This window comes from Balaenoptera borealis (genome assembly GCF_965194805.1).
Source record: "Balaenoptera borealis genome assembly, chromosome: 10".
Lineage (NCBI taxonomy): Eukaryota > Metazoa > Chordata > Mammalia > Artiodactyla > Balaenopteridae > Balaenoptera > Balaenoptera borealis.
The window spans coordinates 108,363,449-108,385,843 of record NC_138874.1 but is presented as its reverse complement, the minus strand read 5'-3'; the positions used below and the strand labels follow the sequence as shown (position 1 = coordinate 108,385,843).

The following is a 22,395-nucleotide window of genomic DNA, read 5'->3' as shown; positions in this document are numbered from 1 at the left end:
AGGTTTATCCAATTTATGCCTATTGTCTTGGCAATTATTAATAGTGCCCCATTTACTATTTAAAAAGCACTCTGGTCTAGATGATTAAATTATATGGTCATCTTATAAACTGCTAGCAATCATCTTTCTACTTTTCTCCAGTGTATATAAAAAAGAAAGAAATATCCCTAATAACCAATTACTTTCCAGGAGTGGGTCTGATTTTCCAGAGTATTGACGAATATACCCAAAAACATGACTTACCTGCCAATTTCCCATTGGCAATCATATTAGTTGCCACGAGCTTAATGGTGCTCTGGGAGGGGCCTGACGAGGTGACAGTTGTGACCAAGCAGGCTTTCAGTGAATCACAGTAATAATGCTGGTTATCTGCGCTTGTTTCCAATAGCAACTGCACAGCTCTGTCTGTCTAATAAGAGAAACAGTTCTTCTAATTACGAGGCCATTTTCCTCCAATATAACCTTTTAAAATTCATAATTTGGAACACTGAAGTTTTCAGCTTAAAGAGGACTTTTCTCAAAAATGTTCGTGAACACTTTGTTTACGTATATACAAGTTGAACAAAAGTACAACACTGCTTCTTTAGGACAAATGTAAAACCACATTCTGGTTTATACAGGTGCTTATGTAAGCTTTGCGCCAGTCAATTCAAAGACACAAAAGCAAAACAAAACAAAACTAGTTAGGCCTCATGTGACATTATGGAAGCCAAAATTACAAGCTGGTTAACCATATACCTTTGCCTTCTCAGAATGTTTGTTGGTCTTATTTTGAAAGAAAGCATAAATTTATACTTATACTTTTATACTTTTAGGGAAACACTATAGTGTGTGTGTGTGTGTGTGTGTGTGTGTGTGTGTGTGTGGTATAAGTAATGCTGTAAATTACTAATCAACTAGGAACTCCCTGAAACATGAAAAGAGTTATAAAAATTGACATACTTGACCCAAGAGAAGTAGCTGGTCTGTACATTTCCTGGTATGATCATAAGTTGACCGTTTCACCTCCTGGAGATTAACCCTTTCCAGCTGAAATTTCTAGAAATTTCAGAAATTTTCAAAAAAAAAAAAGAGAGAAAACTGAGGCTGGATTTTAAAACTTTTGAATTATTTAAATTATACTTAAAGTCATTCTAGTAAACATTACTTTGACTTCTGAGGTTATTAATCAGCTTCATAGAAATCTAACAATTTAATAAGAATCTAAGAAGAAAAAATGTTGAAATGTATTATAATCTGTATGCAAGTTTGCCTGCTTACAGAAACTTGCACTTCAGTAGAGCTGGAAGAAAAATCCCTACGTGTAATTTAGTACTCTACTGGAGGTTAAAAAAATTATTAAACTACCTTTATATATATAGAACAGCAAATTCAAACCAAGTAAATTAATTATTTGTTATTTATAGAAAATTAAAATGAACCAAGTTAAAAATTTTAAGACCAAAAAAAATTAGAAGACTGTTAATAATAAAATTTTAATGTCTATTAAAAAACTCTGTAAGCATTTATGAGCTTTTCAAGTACTGAGTCAATCCTTTTTTATGTGAATGTGCCAAGGGACTCATTTCTATTACGTGGACCTTCACTTAGTGCGAAAGTTTCCCAAGGTTAAGATACTTACAAAGACAGAGCTTTAAAGGTTTTTAACATATGAAACCTAATACCTGAAAATAGGCATTTTCACAGAGCACATCGTAACATATATCTAGTGGGTTGTTCACTTTGTCCCGAGGAGCAGTTTCTTTAGCAGCTGGGGTGCTTGCTGCCTTTTCCTGGGACAAGCTGTGCAGGTAGTGGGCAGCGACAGTCCAGAAGTGCAGCTCCGATTCATCGCCGTAAAGCCTGGCAAGGGTGAAACCAAAGTTTCCAGTGAACTCACACAGCAGAGCGGGGCCTGGATGGGGGCTTCCCACAGTAGCTTCAAGTGCTGGGAGCATGGTGCTGGCACGTGAAAGACCACGTGCCGGGCTGGGTGGAAGAGGTGAAGCTGCAAGTCCTCCAGCCCTGTTACTGGGTCTCGAACAGCACAGGGCCCTGACTGCATGAGGCCCCTTCAGACCCAAATCCCCCCTTGTTCTGTGTTCAGAGGAACACCATGGTTCTGAAGCCTGGGCCATTATTTACCTGGTTTTCCATTAGCATACCTTTCAATCTGGACCAACTAAGGAAGAAGTTCCTCTGGAATAACTGACTAGATAAGGTGTGGAAATAATATGCTATTTATTCTCTGGGGAGTGGAGGGAAATGTCTTTTTTTATAAGGGACAACTCTACTGTACAGTAAGAATGTATAGGTTATTACTTCTCAATATAACTTATTGGTGTATTTAATACCAATATTGGCATACCAATATATATAGGTATATTTATGCACTTTGTAGCTGATATTTTAAAAAGCTGTCTGTAGGAGGGAGTCTTTTCAATACAGAAGGCCTAGATCTCATGTTTAAAATGTGGGGTTTTGGGCTTCCCTGGTGGCGCAGTGGTTGAGAATCTGCCTGCCAATGCAGGGGACATGGGTTCGAGCCCTGGTCTGGGAAGATCCCACATGCCGCGGAGCAACTAGGCCCGTGAGCCACAATTACTGAGCCTGCGCGTCTGGAGCCTGTGCTCCACAACAAGAGAGGCCATGATAGTGAGAGAGGCCAGCGCACCGCGATGAAGAGTGGCCCCCACTTGCCGCAACAAGAGAAAGCCCTCGCACAGAAACGAAGACCCAATGCAGCCATAAATAAATAAATTAATTAATTAATTAATTTTTTTAAAAATGTGGGTTTTTTTTTTTCCTATTTGTAGTACTACTTTCAAAATTAATTGTAAGCCAACTATAAAGGATGAACTGATATATTTTCTAAAATCCAAAAGAGTTTGGTCTTAACTAACAACCTTAATAAAAGAAATGAGTTAACCTGAAATTCCCTGTGTCTTACACAAAACACTTCAAACAGGGTTACCTTGAAACAAGCAGGCATCTCTGCAAGAGAGTAAATTCCGGATCGAGCAAGAGTTTCTTTATGTCACTGCAGACAGGAATCCAGACAAAGGCAAGACAACATTTTTGAATCCAACAATAAAGGAGATAAATCAGTATACTCTTAAAATGAAAAATCCTACCCAAAGGGTATGTTTAGAACTTCCAAAAGAAGTCACTTTGCTGTGACCCGGAAATTGCAAAAGCTTACAGGGCTTAGAGTGTATCTAGGTTTGGAGAAGCAGTACCCATCAACCACCACAGCTTAAGGCTCTAATTGTGATTTACCTTCTTGCTTCTTGAAGCAGTTCAACTCATGTTTTTAAAAATATGAACAGCTGTCTAACTATAGGAACAAGAATGTCATTGTTGATAAAATGATTTTGCTGATAATCATCAGGAACAGTATATACTTTAGAGACGATGCATTCAGAATTTATTCTTGAACGTATTCAAAAATTAAAATATTTAAGGAAGAAAGGCTAGTGCTTTTATAAATTGCTATTTCTAAAATAGCCAAATATAGAATATTTATAAATCAGGAAGAAGAGAAGATAGTCTTTAAATCTATTCTTTTCCATTTAAACATAAAGGCTAACCTTGGAAGAGAGAAAACAATAAAGTAATTATTTCGAATTTGACATCAATAAAATATTCTATTATCGTTAATTTATTAAATATTAAAATACATGTGGCAGAGTCTAGATTGCAAAAACATGCTATGTTTTACCAAGAACTCCTTGTGGACCCATATTTTTCTACTTCCTTTCCAATATTATTCCCAGTACATATTTTTAAATGCTCTTGGCTCTAGGGAGCATATTAATTTCTTAGCCAGAATAGTGCACACACAGCTCCTGACACAGAGAGCTCATTTTAGGAGAGGGAAACGGACACACAAGAATCACCCTGTGTACACCCTCTAACACGAGGCTTCGCAGGGGACTTGTGCTGGAGGCAGGCTGAGCTACAAGACATCCACCGCACAGCAATCTGATCCTTACTTCCACAAGACAAAGATTCTAAAGGGAAACACACCTCTGTGAACAGAATGGTCTCTCCGTGGGCCACTAAATATTTTCTAAAACAAAGCTTATTTTAATTTTAAAAAGCCTAAATCATTATGTTTTTCTTTTTCATATTCTTATCTTCTAATAAAACATAGTTGGAGTGCTTACTTAGACAATGAGTTCAACTGCTCTTGAAGGAGATTCTTTATTTCTTCATTTTCTGGATAATCACTGTACCAAGAAAAGATTTTAAATGAGTTCATTTTCTCTTCACTTACAACAATTTATTTCTTCACAAGAAAAAAAGTTGTATTAATATAGAAATAACTTCTTTGTAGTCCTTGGTTAAAAACCTGGTTGTAGACCAAAATAGCAACAGTCTACTCAGGAACTACTCAATCATCTTTAATGTCTGCTTTTATGTTATTTAGTCAAAACCAAGAAATGAGTACAGAAAGTCTCCTTGGCTTTCAAGAAACCAGAAAATTTATCAGTGAGCTCTAAAAACTATCAGATTTAGGTTCATGTTAATAAGGAACTTAGCAATGACTAAAGGAATCTGCTTGTTCTGCTCTGCAAAATGAGCATTCTTTTCTTTAAGTAGATACTTCTTGGAGAAAAGACACCTCATCATATTATTATCTTTTTAATTCCCCTAACCCATGCCTATCTGTGCATTCCACATGGCATAAGTCCTGTAACACCTGTGGTAGGTTAACTAACAACCACTAATAATGTGAATATTTTTTTGCAATGAGGCAGACTATAAAACATAAAATACCTCTGAAGTAGGCCCCTTCATGCTGCTTCTAAAAAGAATTAATCTTGTCCCCAGATTCCTCTTGGCCTCAACCGGCCCTCTTCACACTCAGTATGCCATGCCCCATGTTCAGACAGTAGGACTACCACAGAGCCACCTGAGAGCAGCATGTGTACTCACAGCTGTCCACAGGCTCACGCTTCCCCAAAGTCCCCAGAGGGGTGAAGACAAGAGGCAGATCAGTGATTCTTTTATTGTGTCTGCCATTACTGCCTCAGCTCGGTTTTAAGGTTCCAATCCCTATAAGCCCTGGAGACAGGCCACTGCTGATTTTCATGGGTGTCCTTCAATCTTAAATCAATTAGGAAAGGAAAACAAAAATGCAAAAAAACTTACACATGAGAAATGTCTAAAGAATACCGTCCATTCCAAGGCTGATGTAATAAGAAAGCTTTCAAGGCGAGGGCGGCCCTTGGAACAAGGAGATATGGGCACCACACAGGTTCTAGACAAAAAAAGTTTTTGCTTTTAATAAGTAAAATTTTATACTACTATAAAGCTTCAGCTATAGACAGTTTACAGAGAAGTCAGCAGAGAACGGTGTGTAAGTCTGGTGGCAACTCAGAGAGTATATTCAATGTAATCACCACTTACGACACAGGGGCTAAGAGCTGGGGAGAAAGTGAGATTGAAGAGTCTCTGACACCATAGTGACACTATTTAAAGTGCTTGGAAACAGCATCATACTAAATGTTATTAAAGTCTCATACTCTTGAATTCCTTTTAGATGCTGCTAAAAAGGATATTAAGATTGTTTTATGCCATTTTATGCCCCTGATAACTGGCAGTGGGCAAGAAGGATTCTCCAACTCAAAAACAGGGATTCCAATTTTCTACATTTGTCTGACCTCCCCCTTTATGGGGGGCGAGGGGAGGTATCAGACAAATGTAAATAAAGGCCAGGTGGAAGAAGAAGACTACCTAAGCTATTCTAAGAAAACATATTTGAATCAAAATATTATGATATTTCTACTTGTCATCAAGGAGAATTGAAAAAAATATATTAAATATTACATCACTGCCTATGACCTCAAATGATTTTATTTTTATCCGACATCAGTAAGTCCAAAATACATTTCTAATTCCTCAGAATAGGAATGTATTATATCAAACAGATTGATATTTTTCCAAGCTCAAATCAGCACATATCTGGCAGCAAACACAGACATCTTTTTCCTAACTCCATATTTACACTCTCACCAGTTTTTATTCTTTAACATTTATTGAGTGTTGTTCTGAGTTTAAAGTTCAATATGTGGAAATATGCACAATTTCATTGACCTTTCCCCATTATTATTTAAAAATTTTTCCCTTTCTGGCTGAGGTCACACCAATAGAGATTGGATAGGAATAATTTTTTTTTTTTTTTTTTTTTAGTATTAGGAAAACTTTAAAAGAAAAATGTAATCTAAAATCTGGCTGCAGGTCAGCTGTTCGGGTATGGTATTAAACATGTGCTTATGATGGGCTCTAATTCTGTAGTCAGTTTAATTTAAAAATAAGTACCTGGCTATGGACATTTTTAGATACAAATTTTAAGTTAAAGGTTAAAGAAAAGCTTCTCAAACATTTAGATTATATTTGCACACTTCTTTGCCTAGAATTAGTAACTAAATTAAAAGAAAAATCATCCTTGAAATTCCCTCCATTTCCTTAATAACTTTATGTTTAAAATATTATCTAAAAAAAAAAAAATATTATCTATGCTTGTCCTTCCCTAGGAGGAAGTCCTGTTACTTCTGCAGAGCTGGCAAGTATCTCAAGGACAGATATGGGAATGCAATGCTCAATTTCTGCCTCAGCAGATGGCAGACACGGTTACAGAATAAGAAGTGGTGGTTCCCAAATACAGTGGCAGGGTGGGGCAGTGACAAAAACAAAAGCACACCTAACATAAGGTACCCCAGCCAACATAAACAACAACTTGGTAGTGCCTCAAGCACAAACATAACATGAAGGGGCAGGTTTTCAAAACACTACTGCCTCTGAATGTGCCAAAGATTGACTCTACAAAGGTATAGACAATTCCCAGAGCTGACAGTTTCTAAGATGAAACTCAGTAAATGACTAAACAATTCTCTAATGAAATTTTTTACAGATCAGATAGCTTAGAGTGTACACCAAATATATGCTTGGAGAAAACTTAATGAAGGAAGTCTGATTTTCTAGTAGATTGATGGGTGCATTCACAAATTTCTCATCCTTTTTTTACAGTCACAGTTATTTTTGCTAAAATATTTTTCATTCTGGAAAAAAAAATCTCAAAGCATAAACCATACAAAACCATACAAAAAAGGGTAAGGTAGTGCAATCATCTAATTTTGTTTTGACTGGCCCTTTAACAAGTCGTAAGATGGGCATCAAAATTCATGATACTCAGCACACTTTCCAAAGTGATTTCTCCATGATGCATGGTTGAGAAAGATATAAGGCTCACTATTAAAAAGCCAGCAGCACCTTATCACTAGATTTATGTCCTCTGATGAGTTCTCCTAAAGTCTGCGGAAGCCATTTTTATAAATGTAAACATCTTTGATCTTTTGACAGAGCACTCAGAAAAGGGTCAAGGAAGGGGCGCTTGGTAAACCAGAGTCGGGGAATGATTGACGTCTGCAGTTACAAAGAGTCTAGCATCTCAGCAATAAAAACCCTCAAGCTTTAAGTTAATATATAATATTTTCTTAAACTCAGATTCCTAGAAAGCAAGACTGAGATGAAACAGAAGCACCTCTCTCCCCCGAAGAGAGCAGCTGGTACAAAATAAAGACAGGTTTCCAAGCATCCTTTCCCTAGAACTCCATACCGGTTAACTCCTGTTCATCCATCCTAAAACATGTGGACTTCATGGACATCTCCAGGACCCTGATACACCCATCATCTGAAGCCAGGATCACTTTATCTGATGTACACCAGTCCACGTCCAGTATCCGAAAGGTTACATTTCTTCCACTTCTTAAACTGCTCACCATCTGAACCTTCAAGAGTGAATCTGATTGTCACTTTCACAAAGAAAAGGAAGATGTTTATCATTCCGGATTAGACAGTCAAGGAAAGACAGCGCCTGTGGCAAAGGTCCAGTTTACGTTCAAAACTGAACAGTCTTTGGCAGTCTACCTTCCACATGCAGACTGCATTTTAAAGGTCCCAAAGATAGTGATAACATTAAAAATCTGTTGGGCTATCATCTTTAAAACAGAAATACTGTGAAAGAAAAATTTTAAAGGAAGAAAACTTTTAATCAGCTTGACAAACCCATTACATAGTTTTCATTTCTAAATCAGAAGGAAGAAAAAAATACATAGTTCCTGTGGCCAGCAGCTTCATTTGCAGTGTACCCACGTGGAGCTGGGCCTACCTCTTTAGTATCCCATACTTCAGCTCCATCATTGTACATTGCTATTAATTTTTGGTTTCCTTTACCAGGGGCAAAACGAATCTTCCTCACCCAACTTCGGTGTGTAGGTATTCCTCTGAGGACAAACAAACAAAAACCAAAACACCAATATGAAGTAGAGTAATATCTCATCATCAAGAGATATGTCCAATGTCTCTTTCTATTTCTGTTTTTGACAAGGTCTAGTGACGTGACAGGAGAATCTCTGCTTTCTGGGACAGGGGCCACGTATAACAGAAAGTGTCTGCTCTTTAACAATGGCTGGAATAGTGTCCCAGGACTTATGCATGAGCCACCTGCAGATAAGGGTCTTCTATGAATGTTCCAGAGTTTGGCTCAAGGCCCTTCCTCCCAAGTTCAGTGACAAGAGACCCAAGGGTCCAAGCTCCACATGACCATATTTGGTGACCCTGCTTATTACCAAGTCACAAGCCTCCAATGGAACCATACCAAGAGATTTTTTTTTTTAAACCAAATAACACGATTGCATTTTTTGATTCATACCTGGATACTCTGCCTTTCAAATCCCAAAAATTTAAATTTCCATCCATATCTCCAAGAACTAATGTATCACCTTTCCAAGCGATGCAGGTAATACTACCCATACTTCCCTAGAAAACAACAGCAACAAATACACATCAATTTCACCATTTATAAGCAGTCATAACAGAGAAATATTTTTATTTAATAACTGTGATAAAATAATAGATATTTTAATAAAACCTAATTATAAATGGTTTTGCTTTAGTAAGAACGTCATCAAACACTAACAGAGTTCAGACACTACAAGAGCTACCTAGCATTTCGATTTCAACTAAGAAGAAACAGGAGATTTCAATTCGATAGACACTGTTATCTGAACTAGATTTATAGAAAAGGGATGTCTTTTCAGGAAGAACTACTTCAGAGAAAAGAAAATTAAAAGAAGAAAAAAAGAGAAGGAAAGGACACCCTTTCAAGAGAGCTCTTGTCTCCAAGTTATCCCTCACTGCAAAAGGATAAATAAATCTATTCTGGGGGAAACTTAAAGCTGTTTCACAGCTAATTGTTCAGCAATTTTTCTATTGAAAGAGAGGATCCATCACTATGTAGTACACCTGAAACTAACATAATATTGTATGCCAACTATATTTCAATTAAAAAAAAAGAAAGAAAAAGGGGATCCAGAGCTTCACTGATACCTTCTGGAATAAGGAAGGTGAAGAGATACTGTGTATTAAAGCCATCTGCACAATTTGAATTCACAGAAGGCTCTGCAGAGAAGTTACATAGGGAAACACAAATAAAAGAATGAAACACTACTGTAATAAATCAAAGTGGGGAGAAAGGAGCTTCAAGATCTAACACATGCACAGAGGTAATGTGATGGAGAGCCGAGGAGCCTGGGCTCTGGGGTCAGCTGCCTGGGCTTGAATCCAAGCTTTATCATGTAATTTGCTGTGTGATCTGGGGCATGTTTACTTAATCTTTCTGTGTCTAGAATTTATCATCAATAAAGTAAGGTAAGCACACAGAACTTGAGGAGTTCCTATTAGTGTTAATAAATTTCTACAGGTAAAGATTTTATGACAATGCCTGCCACAGAGTAAACAGTCAATACATGTTAGCTATTAAATAATATTATTGCTCAATTACTTTTCTACTTATTCTCTACTTATATTAAAAGAAATCTTGTTTCTTAATTTATAGAACAATATAAAAATTCACGTGTTTAGTTCTCATGGCATCGATAGTAAGTAGGAAAGTTCCAAGGGTTTGCCAAATTGGCTATTAATAGACTTGCACACACACCAAATACTGCATAAATCATAGTGTTAGTCAAGAAGCGAAAGAAAAAATTGGATTAAAAGCGAGTATTTTAATGAATTCAATTAATAAAAAACTTAGAAAGCTATGTTAAACAGAATTCTGTATAGTATAAAGATCTTATTTCTATTCTCCTGACCATATTAACAGAATGTTTAAGAATTTGCCTTTAAATTTACTTTTTCAGTCTTAAATTTTTTTTTACATTTTATAATCTTATTTTCTAACTTCTAAAAATTAGAATATTAAAGTTTAAATTTGCCCAGAAATCAGTGTTACCACCTTAGAATTACAAGTGATGTATTAATACAACTGCACAATTAAACAACCCAGACCTTTCTACCTAAGAGCTTGTTGATGGGATATAAGCCATATGGAAAGTCTAAGGTGCTTTCAGAGGATGTGGCACAAACTCGCTTTGTGGCTCCAAATAATCCCAAGAGAACCAGTGTAAGATTTAAAACTCTATGATAGAGTATTATTAGTTGACATTGATATGTTGCCTACATGTAAACGATGATGTTCAGAAGATGAGAAGTAAGGCTGGCAGCAAAGCAAAGATGTTCATTCTCTCCTGCTGTTCTGATTTTCTGAATAAAGGCAGTCAGTCAACTATAAACTCTCCATGAGAACATAATTTAAAATATGTCAAGCTTTCTTCTTCTTTTCCATTTTTTTTTTTCCTTTTTTTTCCCCCCCATTTTTATATACTGTATAGTTCTGGGGCCAAAACTCAGGGGAAGTTTCAACTCAAAACAAATGTTTAATACTTTACATTTGGGAGGAGGGTAAGATAAATATTGGATTAAAATAAACAAACAAAACCTCTGCCTAAATTCTACATATTAGTCATTGAAAAATATTTTGATTACTGCAAATAAAAATAATGAACCAAAACCAATTTCTCATGTTTTATATACTAGATGCTTAATTCTCTTTCCCTAAAAATAATCTGCTCTAAAATATGCACTAATTTCACTAATAAGGCTGGTCATTCCTTGAGGAAGCTGCTTCTAGCTGCGGAATAAAATAATCTGGCAGGCAGAATAGAGACTTGCTATATCCTGACTTCAGATCTCCATAAAACAGTGTAGAATCTTAAAAGCTGTGTGGTGCAATAATCCTGAAAGAAGCAGTTACAAAAAGGAAAATTCATGTGTCTAATGTTCAAAAATTTTTAACTTTTTTTTAGGGTGGGGGGAACTAGAATCTCAAAAATTATTGGATTATTTCTATTCTAATCTCAAATGCGACGTGATTAGAAAACAGAGAGACTGAGCTATTTGCAAGTGCCACTATCGGAGTTCAGATGGGTCCTTCTCTGGAGTCTAGAGGAGGAGCTCTGAATATTACTAAGAAAGCAAACTGATTTTCCAGAGGACAGCTCATTACACTGCAACTCTTATGTCCACACCCTTTAACTGTAGCTTTTCTTGCTACACACTTAAAGTTACTGCTCCTACTTATAACTACCAAATATCAATTTTTCACATTTGCATTATTTTCACACTAGTGAAAACTTTTGGCAATATTAGAGAGTTTCAAATAGACATTACTAAGTCTCAGATATGACTTGTTCTATATAACAGTAAAAATGTAATTAGTTTGAAAAGCACTTTCACATGCTAGTTTCAATTTTTATTAATGAAGGTTTTTTGGATGCCCTCAATTCTTCTAAAGTTGTTAATAAGGAAGATGTGGTAGCCAGCCCCTAAGAGGCCCACCCCCCTACCTGATTCTGCCTTTGGTATTCACGTCCTTTGGTAGTCACCTCCCACAATGAACAGTGACCCAACAGCATACTGTGAAAATGTGACTTCTGAAAACGAGGTCCTAAAAGACACTGCAGCTTTCTTTTGCTCTCTCTTTGATCACTCGCTCTGGAGGAAGCTAGCTGCCATGTCTGAGGACACTCAGGCAGCCCTATGGAGAGGTTCATGTAAGGAAGAACCAAGGCCTCTCATCACGGCCAGCATTAATAGCCATGTGAGTGAGCCATGTGGGAAGGGGATCCCCTGCCCCAGCCAACATCCTCACTGCAACCTCATGAGACTCTGAACCATCTGTAAAATATGGGGGCTGGCATTCGACTACAACATTCCATTTTTAGATGGCAATTTTAAATAAATATATATATATTTTAAAAACCATCTCATCCTCCACTTAACGGTTATAGTATTATACGTTAACAAAAACATTTTCTTCATCCATCCATTAAAAACAACCTGTGAGATACACGTTGACACAAATTATTAACTACAAAACCTTGGTTAGAGAACTCCACAAGCCCACAGGAGGATATATATGTTAGTAAATATTAATGAATATTTTTATACCTACAACCTGATTACTATTACCCAAAAATAATACTAGATTTTAGTCAAATCCTTCAGGGTAATGCTTGAAATGGAAAGAAGAGAAACTAGAGTCAGACAGACAGACCTGGGTTTAAGATGCTGCTCTGCCATGTCACTAGGCTGGGCAACCTGGGGAAAGTTACTCACTCTCCCTCAGTCTTGTCATAGATAAAATGTAAATAATTCCTCATGGATTATTATAGTGATAAAAATGAGTAGCACATGGTTAAGCACTTAATCGAAACAGTTATAACGCTATTCTCTAGCAGTATGGAACAAGTTTAATCAGTCATAATAGCTTCTTAGTAAAGTTTAGTTACATTACACTTTTCTGAGACAGTTTTCAAACTCAACTATAGCTTCACTGGATATAGAACCAATAAGGACTTTGATAAGAAATCTTAATGAAGATTTAATCACAGGTTGGACTCACGTCTGGTGGAATCCGAGCACTATCTTTCACTGAGTTTCCTTCAACAGTGAGATGATAAACTTGGCCATCACTATCGGTAAACACAAAATGCTCCCGGGCAGAGATGTTCTGACTGAGTTCAGATTTACTCTCAGCCTCCTGCAACAAGCTTTGGGATAGAGGAAAATAAGATAAAGATATTTCTTTTCCCTAGAGTGACATAATTAATTAACTCGCCCCAAATACAGATGCATTAACAGGAGGTCAAAACCATTTTTAAAAAAAGAAAGGCTGAAACTAATCTTTGCCTAGCAATAATAGGAAAACACAAATTACTCCTAACGCCACGAGTGAACGTTTACCTTGCACAGAAAAATGTGGTGATCTAGACCTCACACAAGAAAAAAAGCCTTTTTGCTGTTTCTGCTGCAGAACAGAGGCCTTACCTCGACTCATCATTCTCTCTGAAGTTTTTTGTTTGTAAATTTAGTGGGGATGGGGACGGGGTGGTACATAAGTTAGAACTCCTAATACCTTTCCTTTGGTGAACATAAATGACAATATGATCCATCTGGATATTCATGCTACATTCATTTGAATTTCAGAAGCTGAAGTTTATGGAGCAGAAGGGCACTGAGAATGATCATATTCACTAACGGGTGCTGATGTGTAGATGTTACTGCACAGGTTACTGCTGCAAACTGCACCAAGCAGTGCAATACTAAAACTAACTCTATAGTAATATGAGCATGTACTGAAACACCAACGTATGTTCAAAAGCAGACTAGCGGTGCCTTGGGATGACACTTGTCAATTTCCCAACCATGACTTGGCTATTACAAACGACAGGGGCGGAAACAGGGTACCTGATCACAGATGACTCAACAACACTCAGCTCTGTATCTGAGACCACGGTCTGGCGGGCCATGGCCTCTCGGGTAGCCAGCTGTTTCTTTCTTAGACTCTTCAAGTTGTGAGAAGGTGACCACTCCTGTGGAGCAAAGATAGACATGCCCACAAGTGATCAGTTTCTCTGTCAAAGAACCCTTCCAGAAGAGCTGGGCATACCCGCCATTGCCCAGCGTCACTTACTATTACTACACATGAATTCACAATCTGTTCTTAGGTTTTACTTTTTTTAGAAAGGTTGAATGAATGCATCTTCATTACAGCTTATGGTAAAAGATTTTAAAGATCTACCTCTATTTCCTTCTACCTCTAATCTTCAATTACAGCTTAAGGGAAAAGAGCTTAATGGCCAACTCCAACAGGTTTTAAACTTTTGATGCTTTCATTTTTTACAGAATGAAAATAATACGTTTAATTATGGTATCTCCCACTCCTTACCTCCCCACCTCCCCCTTAGGTACACAAGGTGAGATGATCACACTCCTCCAATCATGGCCCATTATCATCTGTAGGTCCACCCCAAACCTCTCCTTTTATTTATTTATTCCTGATTATTCTAATGCATTTAATCTAATATCCTCTCATATGTATAAATTCTTAACATGCAGTTATTTTACATGCACATATTTGTGATCTGCATTAACAGTAGTGTGTTATATATCTCATCCTGTTTCTAACTCTTTTTACTCAGTGCAATGTATTCAAGTCCCACCTCTGTTGTTTCTGCATGTTATATAACACTCCATAGGTACATCTGCTAATTTTTAGCCTAGTTTTTAGTTTAGTTTCCCAGCAAAAGACACCCAGATTGTCTCTATACTCTCCTCACGGCAAATTACACTGCAGTCAATATCCTCACAGAAGTTCCTGTATGACCAGAAGCTGATCAGCTGGGACACAGGGGATGTCTGTGTTTGCCTAAGTGCTGCCAGTTTGCTCTGCAGAATGGCTTCACTGGTCTACATACCTATCAGCAGTGCCAAGGAATTCCTACAGCCCATATTACACCCACATGGGATGCTACCTGGCTTTCCAATTTTTGTTAGTCTAAAAGGTATATCATGGTTATTTTACTTTGCACATCTCAAAACCGATGAGTTTGAACATTTCTTCACATGCTTGTTGGCCTTTTAGGTTTCTCTGCCATTCATTAACTGCTCACATGCTTGTTCATCCCTCCACTGGGGCTCCTGTAGCTTCATTGCAGGAGTTCCCACAATACTAATCCCTTAGAGGGATTAGTTAGCCCTTTGTCCATCTTAGACTCTGGAAAATTTCTTTTTTCAATTTGTCTTCTATATTTAACCTTGACAATGGTCTGATTCATTGAATAGAAAGCACCAATCTTGATATAATCAAATTCATTCAATTTTTTTGCCTTTTGGTTTGAGCTTCGGATATCCTCTTTTGCCCCCAGAAGAGAAAAATACTCTTCTGTACTTGTATTAATTTTATAGCTTTACTTTTTTTTACATTTAGGTCATTAATCCTGTGGAGCCCACCTCTGAATATGGTATTATGCAGAGATCCAGTATTTTTCTCCATAAAGTGAGACAGTTTCCCCAATACTGTCTACTAAACAGTCTGTCCCTCCTCTTGGGTTTGTGAGCTACTTTACTGTACAATCAGTTCGCAAACATTCATGGGTCTGTTAATGAGCTCTTTATTATACTGATCCATTTCTGTTTCTTGGGCCAATATGACACTGCTTTTATGTCTACGGTTTAATAATATGTACTGTATGGGGTAGGATGGGTCCAACCCCTACCCATACTGCCTACATTACTCCTCTTTTTTCAAGGTTGACTATGACCTTTATTTTTCCATAAATATTTTAGAATATGTTTATCATGTTCCTCAAAATATCTAAATTAAATTTTAATTGGAATTTAATATAATATTAGCTTAACCCATCCAAGAAAATAAGAGTTACCTCCATTTGTTTAGATCATCTTCTCTGAATACACATTTTTGACAAGAAAATACACAGGAGTAATGATTTCAATTCAAGCTAAAGAAAAATATTCACCACATATATACATATCTAAATAAAATGTTTACTTCTTAAATTGTAACTTACCAAAGCAGTTATTGCAGGGAAGTTTTTGGACATTTCTCTAAGAATGGTACAGGTCCTAACATCCCATAACTCCAGGGGTTTATCTTTGAATACAACTGCCAAATACTGCCTAAAATAAACAAAATTACTAAATAAACCTCTTTTTGCAAAATTTTCACAAGCAGTGCAAATAAAAAGTTCAGTAAATCAGAAAGCTCAGATGACACATTCTAAACAAAGAGAATTTAAACTAACCTTTAGCCCTCATGATTAATATAGTCCTAAGAAGGTAAAGCTCTAAAATGACCTGTGAGAGCCACATAGCCATAATTAGGCAAGGAGCCCAGCTCAGAGTGATGAGAAAAGGCATGAGTTCACATCCTGGTGCCACATCTTACAATAACCCTCCTGCGGCTCAATTTTCTCATCAACACAGGAAAATACCACTACTTACATCAATGGATTGATTGGTATGCAGGTTACGTAAAAATTAAATGAAAAAGTAAGTAAAGTTTCTATCATGCTGACAGTGAGGAAATGTGACAGAGTAGGAAGATCCCTGTAGCTCAGTGTTATCAAAGGACTCCCACTTGATAATTATGTGACCTTTTGAGTTTTATTCTGCTTATCTTTAAAATGGCAACACCTGTCTTACATACCTCACTAAATACTGTAAGGATAAAAAAAAAAAAAAAAGGACCAGCACACATGAAAGAATTTTATAAACCGTGATGGATTATACAAATGCAATATGTTACATTTTTTTATTACATCTAATATAAAAACAAGTAAAGGCATGTATGTAAATAACTAATACAAAAGAGAATCTGGTAAATGCTATAAAGATTCACTATGAAAGTTGAGATTAATTTTGACAATAGGAAAATGGCATTCTAGGCAGAGTTACAAGTGTGATAAATGGCAAAAGACAGGAAAGGACACAGGGTGTTCGGGGGAACACGCTGTTTGAAATGCAGAGTATGTGACAGCAATCATCATGAGAAAGAAGGCTAAAATGTGAATTTTGGATTCACATTATAAAATCCCTAAGACACCCTAAAATGCAGTGCTAGCATGTGTAGAGATTCATCCTGCAGAGAATAGCAGATCACTGAGTTCTGAAGCAGTGGTGATAATGTGATCAGTTGTTTAAGATGTACTAATTTAGTAAGCTTGTGTAGAGTCAAGACTGACTGGAAATAGAAGAGACTGGAGTCCAAACAGTTTGAGCAATTCTCAAACTTCTTAGTCCCAGGACTCCCTTACATTTAAAAAAATTATTGAGGCTCTCCTCCAAAGAACTTTTGTTCTTATGTGGGTTATACTAACTGATATTTTGCATATGAGGAATTAAACCTAATATAATTATAAACTATATTAATTCATTCAAAATGAAAAAAAGAGAAAATAACTACCAAGATGGTAGATGAAAACATATGCCATATTGATAATTACATTAAATATGAATAATTTAAACAATGCAATTAGAAGCAAAGATTATCAGATCAAACAGTAAAACAAGTCCCTATTATATGCTCTGTATAAGAAATCAACTTTAAAGACAGAGATAAGTTACAAATAGGAGGAAGGAAAAAGATATGCCATACAAACACTAATCAAAAGAAAGCTAGAGTGGCTATACTAATCAGACAAATCAGACAAACTTCTGAACAAAGAATATTACCAAAGACAAACAGGATTATTTCACAATGATAAAGAAGTGAATGAATCAAAAGGATATGATAAGCATGGCAGTCAATGAAACAGAAAACAGAAAACCAGGGAGAAAAATCAAAGAAACCATAGAAGTTTATTTGAAAAAATTAATAAAATTGACATAATTTACTGATTATCAGAAATGAAAGAGACATTACTCAGATCACACAGCCAGTAAAAGAATAAGGGAATTATTATGAACAAGCTTATATCAATAAATTCAACAACTTCAATGAAATGAATGGACAGATTACTTGAAAGACACCAATTACCAAAGCGTACTGAAAGAAATATATATATAACCTGAATAGCTTGGCATCTATGAAAGAAGATGAATTTATATTTTAAAACTTCACTGCAAAAAAAATTCTAGACCCAGATGGGTTCCTCAGTGAATTCGCCCTATTTAAGGAAGAAATAATATCAATTCTACACAAACTTGCCTAGAAAAAAGAAGAGGAGGAAATATTTCACAACGCATTTTACAAGGTCATTACCCTGATTCCAAAACCAGTCAAGGATATTACACAAAAACTAGACCAATATCCTTCATGAACTCAGATGCAAAAATCCCTAATAAAATATCAGTAAATCAAACCCAACAATATATCAAAATATTAGCAAATCAAATCCACTAATACATCATGACCAAGTGGAGTTTATCCCAGGAATGTCAAGTTTAACATCTGAGAAATCAAGCAATATAATTCACCATATTAAGCCAACTTAAAGAACAAAACAAAAACACACCAAATGATGATGTCCATAAATGCAAAAAAAGCATATGACAAAATTCAACACCTACTCAATGATACAAAGTTTCAGCAAACTAGGAACAAAAAATTTCCTCAACCTGATAAAGGGTATCTAGATATATCTACAGCAATATCTTTCTAGATATGTCTCCTCAGGCAAGGGAAACAAAAGCAAAAATAAACAAATGGGATTACATCAAAATAAAAAGCTTCTGCACAGCAAAGGAAACAATAAATAAAACAAAAAAGACAACTTACCGAATGGGAGAAGATATTTGCAAATGATATATCTAATAAGGGGTTAATATCCAAAATATATAAAGAACTCATACAACTCCACAACAAAAAGACAAACAACCTGATTAAAAACTGGCCAGAGGAGGTGAATAGACTTTTTTCCAAAGACACACAGATGGCACGTGAAAAGATGTTCAACATCACTAATTACTTGGAAATGCAAATCAAAACCATAATGAGATATCACTTCACACCTGTCAGAATGGCTATTATCAAAAAGATAAGAAATAAGTATTGGTGAGGACATGGAGAAAAGGGAACCCTCAGTTGGTGGAAATGTAAATTGGTGTAGCCACTATGGACGACAGTATGAAGATTCCTAAAAAAATTAAGAATAGAACTACCATATGATCCACTTATCCCACTTCTGGGTATTTATCCAAAGAATAAAAAAAAAAAAATCCGAAAAGATACCTGCATCTCCCATGTTCATCGTCACATTAATTACAATAGCCAAGATACAGAATCAACTTAAGTGCCCATCAACAGAGGAATGGATAAAGAAGATGTGGTGTATATATATATATACATACATACACACAATGGAATATTATTCAGCCATAAAAAGAATATCCTGCCATTTGCAACAATGTGAATGGACCATAAGGGTATTATGCTAAGTGAAATAAGTCAGAGGAAGACAAATACCGTGTGATTTTACTCATATGTGGAATATAAAAAACATAAACAAATTAAAAAAACAAACAAACCAAACCAAATTAAAATAAACATGTAGATACAGAGAACAGAGTAGTGGTTACCAGAGGGAAAGAGGTAGGAAAGAGGGCAAAATGGGTAAAGGAGATCAAACGTGTGGTGACAGATGGAAAATAAATTTTTGGTGGTGAGCACGCTGTAGGGTACACAGAAGTATCAATACAGTGCTGTCCACATGAAACTTACATAATATTATAAATAAATATTACCTCAGTAAAAAATTAACTATTTCAGTATATAAATAATAATTGAAAATTGAAATAAAAAAAGAAAAAACACCATTTATAATAGCATCAAAGAAAAAGCAAAAAATAATTCACAAATGATGCGTAAGACCTATATGCTGGAAACTACACAAGATTATTGAAAGAAATTAAAGAAGAACTAAATAAGTGGAGAGATACACCACGTTCATGAATCACAAAACTCGGTAGACGTCAATTCTTCCCCATGTTGATCCACGGATGCAATGCAATGAAAATCAAAATCCTAGGAAGCTTTTATGGTAAAACTGGTAAGTTGAGTCTAAAATTTATATGGAAATGCAAAGATCCTCGAAAAGCTAAAGCAATTTTAAAAACAATTTCAGAGTGCTTACTCCTTCTTTCTTTGTTCTTTTGATTAGTTTTCATTCAGTCTCTGTTGTCAATAATCCTGCTTTACATTTATTTTCCCTTGGAACAAAAAACTCAGAAACTTACTGGAATTAGATCTAAATTACAAATAAGGAAAATGAATTCTTTTACTCAGTAAACCCAAACTGAGGTGGAAGTTGAAATAAGAATTTCACCAGACAACAAATAACATTTCTTAGTGAGTGACAGGCATTTATATCAACATAGCTATAGTGGAACACAATGGGGTTACTGGTTTTACCAATCTAATGAAATGTTAAGGTTCAGATAAGTTACCCTGTCTTTTTAGAAGTGGAGAATTAAAAGCAATAGCAACTTAATTTTGCGATTAAAATATTTTCTTTGATATGGCTGCACATCACAGTTTGCTGTCACTAAGAAATTCTAAACGCATGCACGCATACTCTCCCTTTCTTAAAGATAAAAAAATCCCTGAGATTACCTTGTGACAAGACCAGAGAATTTTTTTTTAGGATGACACTTACTTCAAATGAGATACTTTAATCATTTCGATGGGCGATTCATCATTACCTCGTTCACCACGAAAAGCAATGCTCCTACCTTTAATTGCAAATATTAAAGAAAAGGTAAAAAAGCACATAAAACATGTAAGAAACTAAAAGCTGTACCAGTGTAATTTGATCAGTGCTACCGTCTATTCCTGTTCACTCTTCCATTTGCTTCTAAGCTGTTTCTAATAATCTAAATTCAAAAGTATTCTCAAGTACTCAAAAGTATTACAAGTTAAAGACCAACAGTATATTACTTACATTCAAATATCTACTTTATAAAAATATATTTTCATTTTTTTATAGAATTTCTTGAAGTCCTTCTGTGGTTTCTTTCAAATAATTTAATCTTAGAAATTTAGAAATACCAATTTCTAAAGTTTTAATGCATCTATGGTAAAGCAACTACTTACTGTAAAAACTACTGGTACATTCAAAGTAATATAAATATTTTCATGTTTACAAATACTAACTAGTGGAGAAAACACTCTTTGAACAGGTATTTAAGATTTCTTGTCCCATGTGCAAAATACTCAACTACAATATTTTGACATGTTCCTATCAAAAGGTCTCTATAAACTGAAACTGGGGAATATTAAGAATTAGTTAATAGCCAAAGAAGCTAAATGGTTTTCTATAACTTAAAAAATGCAAGTTCTACTTTATGTTTGAACAAATATACATTTTTTTTGGCTGCGTTGGGTCTTCGTTGCTGCGCGTGGACCTTCTCTAGTTGTAACGAGCAGGGTCTATTCTTCATTGTGGTGTGTGGGCTCTCATCGCGGTGGCTTCTCTTGTTGCAGAGCATGGGCTCTAGGCGCACAGGCTCAGTAGCTGTGGCACACAGGCCCTAGAGCATGCAGGCTTCAGTAGTTGCGGCGCGTGGTTTCAGTAGTTGTGGCGCACAGGCTCAGTAGTTGTGGCTCAAGGGCTTGTGAGATCTTCCCGGACCAGGGATCGAACCCATTTCCCCTGCGTTAGCAGGTGGATTCTTAACCACTGTGCCACCAGGGAAGTCCCTGAACAAATATATTTTAATATCTTTTCCTAGATTTCTATTACATTAAACAAAAGAGAGAACATACTCAATTCAAAGACAAATGGATGCCTATATGTCTCCCTGCTCTTCAATGCCATCAAACAGAATCTCACTATTATTATTCGCCAAACACCCTATATCCTTTCCTCGCTCTGCTAGTCGGCTGCCCTCCTTAGAAGACAAGGCTGTAAAAGTCTATAATCAATGAATTTAAATGTCCCACCTAAAAAGTCAGTAACTATTACTCAGAAATTTGTTCCTCAAAAATAAATCTGTGAAAGACAGATTTTAAATTATCTAACAGTCCTAGACCTGAGCTGATTGGAAAAAATGAACAGGCATTTTTTTAGTGAATGATACTACAGAACAGCATTTCTTCCCTGGGCCACCATGTAACTACAGTGACCAGTGCCAGTTTATTGGCAAATCAGGAATGTAGGGATAGGGGTCACCGGGCAGGTCATTTCCAATTAGACTAGAGCAACACTGGACTAAAGTGGGGCTAATTCTTTGAGGTTTAGTAACATACTCTGATAAGTAAGAACAACTATAAATTAGAAATATATATTGAGAATACAAGGAAGCAACCATGTATATGATTTATTATACACACATGTAACTTATTGGTTAAAACTATCTACATACATTCATATTGCTAAGCCATTTAAAAAAAAACTCCCCACAATTTTGTAAAAAAAAAAACTATTTGAAATCATTCCATGTGCTATATATAAAATAATATAAAACCTTCACCTTACTCTATTTTCAAGTTCTTATTTTGAAACTCACTGGGCTGTAGGTTTTTAACAATCGTGAACAAGTTACTTTAACTGGAATATTTCCTATTGTAAAGTCTTTAAACTCCGAAATTAAGTTTTCCTATTTAGCCAGCCAGAGATTATCAAAAGTTTTAAATTTAAGCATTTAAAAAGAATCCTTATTTATAAGATTTTTAAGGGTTTCCTGCAAAGGCCAAAATTTTTAAAAGAG

The 22,395-nt window shown here is 35.8% G+C and overlaps 1 protein-coding gene and 1 long non-coding RNA gene across 8 annotated transcripts in view; one reads left to right on the top strand and one right to left on the bottom strand.

The window, feature by feature from the left end:
- LOC309635585 overlaps positions 1-22,395 on the top strand; it is a 712,727-nt gene that overhangs the window by 68,237 nt on the left and 622,095 nt on the right. The gene's annotated exons all lie outside the window — the stretch shown is intronic.
- WDR11 (WD repeat domain 11) overlaps positions 1-22,395 on the bottom strand; it is a 64,763-nt gene that overhangs the window by 14,097 nt on the left and 28,271 nt on the right. For all 7 annotated transcript variants that reach the window (XR_014248883.1, XR_014248884.1, XM_082406927.1 and 4 more), the window contains exons 13-25: positions 20,343-20,418; positions 15,759-15,867; positions 13,636-13,760; positions 12,791-12,938; positions 8,699-8,805; positions 8,156-8,270; positions 7,604-7,775; positions 5,137-5,245; positions 4,149-4,211; positions 2,954-3,019; positions 1,665-1,842; positions 943-1,038; positions 244-409 (exon numbers count right to left, since the gene is read on the bottom strand). Coding sequence is in view for 5 of the 7 variants with exons in the window: in XM_082406927.1 (XP_082263053.1) it covers positions 244-409; positions 943-1,038; positions 1,665-1,842; positions 2,954-3,019; positions 4,149-4,211; positions 5,137-5,245; positions 7,604-7,775; positions 8,156-8,270; positions 8,699-8,805; positions 12,791-12,938; positions 13,636-13,760; positions 15,759-15,867; positions 20,343-20,418 (1,530 nt within the window). In the remaining 2 variants the exon portion in view is untranslated. The remainder of the gene's footprint in view (positions 1-243; positions 410-942; positions 1,039-1,664; positions 1,843-2,953; positions 3,020-4,148; positions 4,212-5,136; positions 5,246-7,603; positions 7,776-8,155; positions 8,271-8,698; positions 8,806-12,790; positions 12,939-13,635; positions 13,761-15,758; positions 15,868-20,342; positions 20,419-22,395) is intronic.